We start from the raw sequence: 10659 nt of genomic DNA on the forward strand, positions 1-10659 counted from the left end.
TCGCCTGGACAATTTTTTCCAATATCTAGTGCCTAGGAGCAACCCTGGTGGGTAATGGCAGCCAGAGCATGGTGCTGATCACATCCCCTAAATGTGTCTTCACGGCACATTGCTATGTGCACGTGGAACTTTACATTTTACTCTAAAGCACAGAAGAACAATATTGAAGTAACAGTCTAACGCAGGTACTTTATAAATTAAGATAAGTCTTCTTTTCTCACTAATAAACACAACCTGTTCTAACTGCATAGTTCTGTATTTTTATAGACTTGTGTCACCCGAGAAAGCACGGCCAATGATTCCAGAGCACTTCTTCTTCTCTGAAACTGGAGGCCGTACCAGCCCTCAGATGACATCGCCTCAGGGCGGAATGACTTCACCCTCCTTAGTTCTGTATGTCCCCGAGATAGAAGAAATCAGGATTAGCCCTGTGGTGTCACGGAAGGGTTATCTCAACATCTTAGAAGAAAAGACTAACGGGTGGAAGAAGCGTTGGGTGGTATGTTGACATCTTGAAACTTTCATCAGGCAATTGATACAACAGTAGACATTCTCTTTACCTTTGTTAGTGTTAGGGCTGAGCTGTTATAGGCTCCCCCACTTATATAATAACCTGCCTGTAAATACCGATATTTTCTTGTCAGAACAGTTTCCGACAATCGCTAAGAATGTACGTGTAACAATTTCTTTTTTTCGTCTGCCATCTTGTATTGTCTTGTCTTGTTGTTGTTATTTTTATTTTTACTTTCTTCTTGTTGCTACAGTTTCAGTATAAAATGGTCTTTCAGTACTGTATCTGAAACTTTAATTAAATAAATAAATAAATATATTGGCATTGTAACATATTTTTCGGCATATAAGATGCACTTTTTTACTGTAAAAATAGGTCTGAAAAACAGGGTGTGTTTTACACGTCAATACTCAGGTTACGTAATCTGAAGAGGCCTAGCATTTCACAAGTTTGTGAATGGGTCAAAGCTTCATGGGGTGCTGTGAAAACTAAGACAGTGGTTAAATCATTGAAGAAGTGTGGCATTAGTAATTCACTGGATAGTACAGAGGACAATTTGTTGTATGAGAACTCAGATTCTGATTTAGAAGAAGTTTAAAGAGACTTCCATGTAGCTCTGGAGATAAGCAGAAGGTTACCAGAGCATGGTGCTGATCACACCACTTCCAAAATAGCAGATACCCTACCCCCACATCCCTCTACATATGGCTCATGGAGAACTTTACCTTACCTTCCATTATATCTATTGTACATCACCTTTTTGCCTATACGTGTTATTATTATTATTATTATTATTATTATTATTATTATTATTATTATTATTATTATTATTATTATTATTATTATTATTATTATTATTATTATTATTATTATTATTATTATTATTATTATTATTATTACTTGTCAGAAAATTGGTTAGTTTACAAAGACCCTTCCTAAAATCTATTTCTATATACATAGAGTTGATATCACTGTCTGCCAATCAGTTGGCCTCAACCTAAATTTTCAGTACAAGTATTACCACTGAGAGATTTTCTTAACACTTTATATATTCAGTATCAGAATGGTGGAAAACACCTAATGAATATATTTTTTTCAGGTTGTTCGCAGACCCTATGTGTTTATATTCCGTGACGAGAAGGACCCAGTGGAGCGTGGCTTGATCAACCTTGCAACCGCACAAGTTGAGTACTCCGAAGATCAACAGGCCATGGTTAAAGTGCCAAACACTTTTAGGTAAAGGATAATTGTAGATTCCTTTTATGTATACAGAGTGGTACTCTCATTGAAGATATTAAGCACATTACAATGTTCCATGTTAATGTGGAGTTATCAGCTGTGAACTTACTGAAACACAATCTTGCATGGTACAGTGTGTCTCAGAAAAGTGTAACCGTGTATAAATGATCAGAAAACCTTTAATATTAATGATATAAGGAGACAAGTTGTATTAATTGGAGAAGACACTCATCAAGGTTGTTAAAGGTCCAGAAATTTGAAATAAATTTAATTCTAGTACAGGAGAGAAAACCAGCAACCATAAACGGGTTATGGACCATAAAGAACCTTTTTGTTTAAAGTATTTCAATTCGGTCCAGAAACTTTTTTTCTCCAGATCAATTTAAATGCAGTCCAGAAACCTTTTTTCTGTTACAATTTAAACACGGTCCAGAAACCTTTTTTTTTTCAGATCAATTCAAATGCAGTCCAGAAACTTTTTTTTGTATCAATTTAAACACAGTCCAGAAACCTTTTTTCCAGGTCAATTTAAATAATGGTCCAGGAACCTTTTTTCTATATCAATTTAAACATGGTCCAGGAACCTTTTTTTTCCCAGATCAATTTAAATGCAGTCCAGAAACCTTTTTTCTGTATCAATTTAAACACGGTCCAGAAACCTTTTTTTTTTCCTGATCAATTTAAATGCAGTCCAGAAACCTTTTTTCTGCATCAATTGAAACACGGTCCAGGAACCTTTCTTTTTCCAGATCAATTTAAATGCAGTCCAGAAACCTTTTTTCTGTATCAATTTAAACACGGTCCAGGAACCTTTCTTTTTCCAGATCAATTTAAATGCAGTCCAGAAACCTTTTTTCTGTATCAATTTAAACACGGTCCAGAAACCTTTTTTTTTTCCAGATCAATTTAAATGCAGTCCAGAAACCTTTTTTCTGTATCAATTTAAACACGGTCCAGAAATCTTTTTTGTCCAGATCAATTTAAATGCAGTCCAGAAACCTTTTTTCTGTATCAATTTAAACACGGTCCAGGAACATTTTTCCAGGTCAATTTCAATATGGTCCAGGAACCTTTTTCCGGATGAACGTAAATATGGTCCAAGTTCCGTATTGAAATGAAACAATACGAAACTTGGACCGAATTTAAATTGCGCAAGAAGAAAGTTTAGGGTCCTGTTACGGAACCCAATAAAACCCTTTAAAATTTATGGGTTCCTGGACCTTCAACAACTCTGATTTTAGATGCATTCACAATGGGCAAACTTTTTCACCCAAAGAGCTTGTAAGGTATGCTCTACCTTTGAAGAACCCTCATTTATAAAAGTCACTTGGGATTATGGGAAGTGAACAGAGGTCATGCCCAACCCTGAAAACTTGCTACGAAAAGAGCCAGTGCCGCATGTGGAAATTCCTAGCTAAGGGGAATGCTTGGTTGAGTTTCGGGATAGGTGGGGTGATGCTTCTATTGATCAACATGGAAACAGTGAAGAAAGTGGGGAGATGCTTGTATGGATCAATGTGGAAACTGAAGCAAGTGGAGGGATTCTTATGCAAATTATCCTAGATGTGGAGATGCTTTATGTAGAATTTCTTATCTGGGGGATATGCACCCCCTCCTCCTCACTTCGAGCACTGAGGAGGACTCCTAGCATTCCAAGCCCAATTGAGGGATTCAGAGCATAACAGGTGTAACTCCACTTTTCATGGAAATGCATATGCGTAACTTAGAAGTGTGAAGTATCAACATTTCAGTGCTAGAAGTAAGTATCTCCTAAGTTTCAAATTTTTGCTCATAGAGACATCACTGTGTATGTGCTCCAACAGCTAAACATAGTTGTAAGTTATTTAAATGTGCCTCTTTCTCAAAACTGTCTTGAATTGAGTTACACCACCCCTCAATTGTTCGTTGGAGTGTCAAGGTCATCCAACTACAGATACAAATATGGCTGAAGACCAGAAGGTGGCCATACATTGATTGGTTAGTGTCTGCAATGTACTAAAATTGAAGTAAGTCTTGAAGTTTTCCTGGTGACGAATGATGAAAAGTTTTCACTTCACTTCTACCCTGAAGATGAGAGTAAGGTTAGCTCCCGAAAGCTTGGAATTCTTTCCACAACTCACCTGGTCAATAGCCAGAGAGAATCTTTTCACCATAAAATTTTATTGTTTTCAGAGAAATATATAACTAGTGGCAACCATGTACCACATGGCTGTGTAGATACAGGATGCTAATTGCTGTTTTTTAGAGTTTGTGACATTAAAATGAGGACATAAGAAGTGGAACGTTACTGAGAAAAGTTGTAATATAATTAAGCCTTGTTTCCATATTAAAAAACACTAAGTTGCTGACCAAGGCAGTTTATTAAGATTTAAAAACACTCAAGATGTAATGTTTCAACCCTGTATCAGGGTTTTCCTCAGACGAAGAACTAAACTAAAATTTTAGTTACATTGTGTTTTTACATCTTAATAATCTGCCTTGGTCAGCAACTTAGTGTTTTTTGAGAAAAGTTGTTGTCCTTTTAAAGCTTGACATCCAGAGACGCAGAGAAAAGCGGCAAAATAGTGCAACAGCCCCTTTCCGGTGTCTCAGTGGGCCATAACCTTTAAGACAACCTGCAGACTTCTGTCACGGAAATTCCCGCTTAGGTTGCATGTGTTACCCTGTAGTGGGCATTACACCATTTGATTTCAATAGAAGCAAACAACAGAAGTTCTGTTGCCGATGAAAGCTTTTTACTGTTGTAGAATAAACATCTTGTGTATTTTATCCTGATTCGTGGATTGTGTCTGGTTCAATCCCCAGTGGATGCACATAGTGGTTCAGATCCCACTTTAAACTGTAGCTCCAGTCCCAATTAGCCTATCTGTGCTTAAAGTGAAAACATAAACAAACATTTACTTTTGTATGATTGTTCATAACATTTAACTAAAGAATTAGTTTTGTAAATTGTTCACCTTAGTCAAGAATTTTACTCTTTAATTTTTCAGTGTGGTTACCAAACACAGGGGTTTCCTGCTGCAGACATTGGGTGATAAAGAAGTTCATGATTGGCTGTATGCTATTAATCCTCTCTTAGCTGGACAAATCAGGTAAGGCCATTTTATTATGCACTATTAAGATACTGTACGTCGTTCATTGAAGCTAGTCTTGTGCGATGAACATTATTAGGATTATTTCTTGCTGCACTTATACACAGAAATACCAACATGCCCAAAGCAAGGTTTCCATCCTGTCCTTTTCGTTTTCACAAATTCATCTCCATTTCTCATGAGATGATGAGATAATAATAGTAATTTGAAAAAATGCATACTCGGGATTAGAAGAGAACACTTGTTCCGATTGGGTACATTGCAATTCTAATAGAAAGCAATAGAAAACAATAACAAACAACAATCCTCAGTATGTGAACACTAACATACTTGTGAAATGTAGTAATACTTATTTTGATCAAGACAGAAGTTCTGTAATACGAATACTGTTTACATGCCAGTATACATTGAGGTAGTATTTTTATAATTCATATTTTAAAATATTAAAATTACTTTATGTTTGGTAAATGCTTGATACCAGAGATAGTTTACATTACTTCCAGTGCATTGTACTACACATGCTGTAAATATTATTTATATACAGGGTGATTCTGAAGTCCAGTTCCATAGGACAACTCTGTTATTAGTGTACATAGTGAGAAATGGAAAAGAGGAATAACCCACAGCGCAACAGCCCATCGAGGGCCCAGGCCTACCTACTGACTGCCGGCCTCACTCCCACCTGATCCTACACGAAAAAGAGAGAGAGAATTCTCTTCCTTTCTTTGCTCTCCCTCTCTCTTGCTTTTCCTTTCTTCATTTTTTTTCCTTCTCTCCTCTTTCTGTGGGGGGGGGGGGGCAAGGACACTTTCATCTTCTTCTCATTCTCTCTCTCTTCCTCTCTCCTCTCTTCTCTCTCTTAGGAAAGAGAAAAGAGAAAGAAGTGAGAGAGAGAGAGAGATTTCTCTTTTCTCTCTCTCTCCTCTCTTATTTCTTTCTTTCTTTCCCCTCCTCTCTTTTTCTTTCTCTTCTCCTCCAATCCCAAAAGCCATTTCTTTCTTTCATTCAAGGAGAGAGAGAGAGAGAACTCTGCTTTCTCTCTTTCTCATTTTACCCTTTCTCTCTCTCTCTTATTTCCTCTATCCGAGTAACCCGAGAGAGAGGCGAGGGGAAGAACTCTTCTTTCCTCTGTGGAGGAGGGGGTAAAATGGTGCAGGGTAAAGAGTTAATTCTTCTTTTTTCTTGCGAACGAGAGAAAGAGATGGAGGGAAACGGAGGAAAGAAGAGAAATCCCCCCCCACTCACTCACCAGGGTGGTTGATCATCCAACCAGTTACAGGGTGACTTGCGGTCAGCATGGTGAACCACCAGTCGTCATCGTAGGCTTCCATGACCGCGTTACACTACTCATTTCTACCTCCTCAATTTCCTTACGATGGTGTGGCTACCGTTCCCATACACAGGCCGAAATCTCAGGAAAAAAGTTGTTACGCTTCCCCCAGGAGACTTGAACCTGCGTGCATCTCATAACCGGAGCCCAAAGTCTGACGCCTTAGACGACAGGACGGAAAAGGGGAAAGTTGTTGGAAATATGTGGGTTTCATTCTAAAGAGCACTTGTCCAAGCCTCAATGGTATCCGAATGTTGCCACGTGGTTCATCTGGAATACTGTATACCATTGCAATACTCTATTGTATTGGGTAAATTAAGAATTTATAACAATAATTACAGGCAAAGTAAAAATTTTAAAAAATTAACACATCTTTAGCCTTTTTTTTATGGTAATTGCATCTTTCACCTCACGATCAATATTTGAGGGCCCACTGCCACAGTGTACTACTGGGATTTTGAGTGTACACTGCTGGTTTTGCCTGTTTGAGTGTTATTCACTAGAGCTCTCTTTCTCAATTCCGTATGCTATCTAGCATCGTCCGTATGAACTATTTGCTGCTAGAGCGAAATCCTCTTCCTGTAACAATCTTATGTGCAAACTTTGAAGCTGATTTAAGTTAAACTTGTATAAACATTTTTGTGTTGTTACAGATCTAAGCTGTCCCGAAGGCGGCCTATGATTCAGACCAGCGCCACACCAGTCACCACCACCGGCCAAGTAAGCATTCCCAAATGAGCAAGCTGTTAATCAACCAAAGAAGTTGTATGTGGCTAAAAAAAATGCAGAAAACTTCTTTCAAAGATGATCACTCCTTGTACAAAAGTCATCCATGGCTTGAGTGATAAGAGTGTTTAATAATGCGGCTATATTAGGATCCAAGAAAATTTTTTTTAGTGACAAAGTATTCCATGAGAAGTGATTATCTACATTGGAGTTTTGTACAAGGTTCTAATACTCTGTGTAGCGCAGCAACATATGAAGCTTCTCTTTAAAATGAAATTTAAAAAAAATCCTTATAATCTAAACAGAGATGCATGATGGGAAAAAAATCAAATGGCTGATATTTTTGAAAGCATTTAGTTCATGATCTTTTGCTTGTTTACTCTCCAGATCTTTTGCTTGTTTACTCTCCAATCTCACACTTCATGTTGCTGTATTATAATAAATAATAATAATAGTGTACTTTGGACATATTGATGCTGTATCTAGTCATATTGTGCTCTTCACATGCTTTGTTGTTTTGTTGAGAAAGAAAATTTGTTCCTGAGGCTGAAAACAGTTCAGGAAAGACTGCGAACGCAAACTAGCATTGAAAGAAAGTAATTTTATTTATTCGCTTGTGCATTGTAATTGTACATATGTAAGAGTGTATAATGATTATGATCATCTATGATGTTTAACAAACTTATATAAAAATGGCAAAAAAGGAGCGAAAGATATTAGTAGCATAAAAATGATTTCTGAAGTACCTTACTTTCATTTAGAGCAAGGTAAATTTTAGAGAAAATTTGGGGAGAAGAGAATTACAAGAGAAAAGTCATTATAATTGTGTGTATGTTATGTAAATTCACAAATATATATACATATTAATTTCCAATAATTTTTAATTTTCATTTTTAATGCAACTATAATGCATAAATTTGTATTATGGTCCTTATTTATGTGCCATTTTAATAATCTTGCATTCTTTATTCTTCCATTTTACATTTCAGTTAATCATGTTTTGCATTAAGAGAAAATCATTTAAGGAACATTGCATACATGGGAATTGTTGGGGCAAGATAATTACATTGTGACTCAACATGTGTGAATGGCTACAAAATATTTTTGCACTGAGCTAGGGAGTGTTATCCACAATAATTAATGGGGATAATTATGTTTTAAGTAGTACGAGGCTGCTCTATATATATACATACAGACACACATGCATGTATAAATCTATAGGAAGAGCATTTGCCAAAGACATTTCTTTTTGTAAGATGATTTATGTAAGAGGTTTTTGAGACAGCCAATCATAAGTGAGTTAAATCTCATTTTTAATGTATTGGCAAAGGTCAGTATTTTTTCAGCGACTGCAATTTGTAATTATTGTAGTAAGTTAAGTTAATTATCACAGAATAATGGAGTAAAACATTCTTGTGTAATATGTCAAAAAAATTTCAGTAAATACAAATACAATTTGAAAATAATTCCAAAGATTTACGTTATGATTTTGAGATTTTTGTAATGTGTAGATTTAAGTAAAGAGCAAACGTTTTGAATGAGTGAAATGTAAATACGGTGCTTGAATTGCATGTAGTCACATAATTGAATATGTATTGACAAAGTGCTTTCTGTCTGCTTGAAAGTTTCAGGTTATTTTTTATTTCCAAAAATGCTGGTCATTTTATTAATTTTTTTATGTACAGGTAATTTATTATTGTTTTAAAGTGAAGTATTTATTTGTTTTTGAACTTCTGAAGCTCTGGACAGCTCTGTAAGTGGAGTAAATAAAACTGTAAAATACAATGTTTATTATTTCTTACAAGTTGATACTCCTAAAATTCCCACAGTGTGTGTACAATTTCATAAAAACAAAATTCTCTGACTCATCTAGGTTTTCCAGACTCATTCGTGCAATTTATGTACAGTTGAACCTGAGTTATATGTATGTCAAGGTGAAGAGAAAATACTATGTATAACTGAGAATTATTTACGAATCAGATTTAGATACCATGTCACATCATTATTAAAATACTATTAGTTTTATGTGGATTAGCGTCAAGCATGTAACTTTCTGTCTTTCTGTTCTCCATGGCCGACCATTAGCAAATGAAAACATTCACCGAAGGAATGTCTGTTCTGTTTTTAATATGGAGCACAGCAAACGTCCTCTATCAGCACACGTGTGTACTTTCGTCGCGATTACATACAAAAGAAAATGCATCTCATGTTCTGAACAACTGCGGCAAATCTTTCTCCTCCGATTTCATGCCATCTGTGACACCACATTAGTATTTCAGACAGTCGCCATATCCGCCTATCCTGTTTCATATTTGAAACTCTCATTCTGCTTTTGTGTACAATAAATGTATACTCAACTGTAATTTATGAAAATTTGTACGTATAACACCAAATTACAAATAAATGCATTACAAACAAATAAGGTTTAATTAACATATTTTTAAATTATATATTGCCGGGACTTGCAGTAATTTACATTGAGTTATGTATAAAACGGTCCCAACTGTATTTAAACATGTGTGTAAGAAGTTCACTGTATTTTAGCTAAAACGCAATATTTAGAATTCCATGTAACCAAGTTTGAATATTCACTTCACATGTTAACAGTAATAAGGAAAACTGAACAGAAATTGGCTGTTTTAACTAATGGTTAACAAAGGATTCATTTTTTAATAAAAAAAATCATAATTATAGCATAAATAATCAGTCCACTGCAAAAAAGGGGGAGTATATTCTACCAAACAACACAGATACTTGCTTATGCTGACGATATTGTGATAATATCAAGGACACTTGCAGATCTTAAAAGCACTTTTTTAAAGATAGATAGTAAATCCAGAGAAATAGGACTATTAATTAATGAAACTAAAACAAGATATATATATATATATATATATGAGAATGTCCAGATCGCCAGCCAGACGAAACTCTCTGGCTTTGAATGTAGGTACATATCACTTTGAAGGAGTACCCACTTTTACTTACCTTGGAGCTCTTCTACATAACAACATAGAAGAAGAAGAGATTGTTAACCAAAGGATACAGGCTGGAAATAGACAGTATTATGCACATATAGAATTATTTAAGTCAAAAAACCTCTCTAGGAACACAAAATTAAGACTATATAGGACACTTATTAGACCAGTTATAGCATACGGTGCAGAATCTTGGAAACTTACATCTAAAGCAGAAAGCAAGGTAATTTGTTTTGAAAGAAAGATATCACGTAAGATCTTTGGCCCCGTTAGGAATGAAGATGGATCCTATAGAATTAGGAATAATATGGAGTTAGAAGGATTGATTCAATATGAACATGTGGTGAGATATATAAAATCTCAACGCTTAAGATGGGCAGGACATCTGATGAGAATGGAAGGGGATAGGCTACCACGCCTGGTATTCAATCAGAAATTGTGGGGAACAAGGCCAAAAGGAAGACCGAGGGGAAGATGGATCGATGCGGTTGAAGATTTGAGAAGGATGAATATACGCAATTGGAAAAATGTAGCTCAAGATAGAACGAGGTGGAGGAAGATTGTTTGGGATGCCAGAGCCCACCAAGGGCTGTAGAGCAAAAGAAGAAGAAGAAGATAGCATAAATAATACATAACTAAGAAAATTTAGTAATATCTGTATTAATCATAATATTGACCAAACCCAACCCAAACATTGCAGCAAGAAAGTGGTAAATTCCAATAGCCAATTAGTATAGTAGATTTCTGCATGAAAATACTTCAAAACATTGTCCCTTTTCATAGAGT

At 35.7% G+C, this 10659-nt stretch overlaps 1 protein-coding gene across 11 annotated transcripts in view; it reads left to right on the forward strand.

The window, feature by feature from the left end:
- The window catches only part of unc-104 (kinesin family member unc-104), a 192674-nt gene extending 183991 nt beyond the window's left edge, over positions 1-8683 (forward strand). For all 11 annotated transcript variants that reach the window (XM_083132594.1, XM_083132593.1, XM_083132596.1 and 8 more), the window contains 4 exons: positions 268-499; positions 1611-1747; positions 4741-4842; positions 6826-8683. In XM_083132594.1, coding sequence (XP_082988720.1) covers positions 268-499; positions 1611-1747; positions 4741-4842; positions 6826-6910 — 556 coding nt within the window. In that variant the 3' untranslated portion in view covers positions 6911-8683. The remainder of the gene's footprint in view (positions 1-267; positions 500-1610; positions 1748-4740; positions 4843-6825) is intronic.
- The last annotated feature ends 1976 nt before the right edge of the window (positions 8684-10659 follow it).

This window comes from Lepisma saccharinum, chromosome 12 (genome assembly GCF_977018435.1).
Source record: "Lepisma saccharinum chromosome 12, izLepSacc3.1, whole genome shotgun sequence".
NCBI lineage: Eukaryota > Metazoa > Arthropoda > Insecta > Zygentoma > Lepismatidae > Lepisma > Lepisma saccharinum.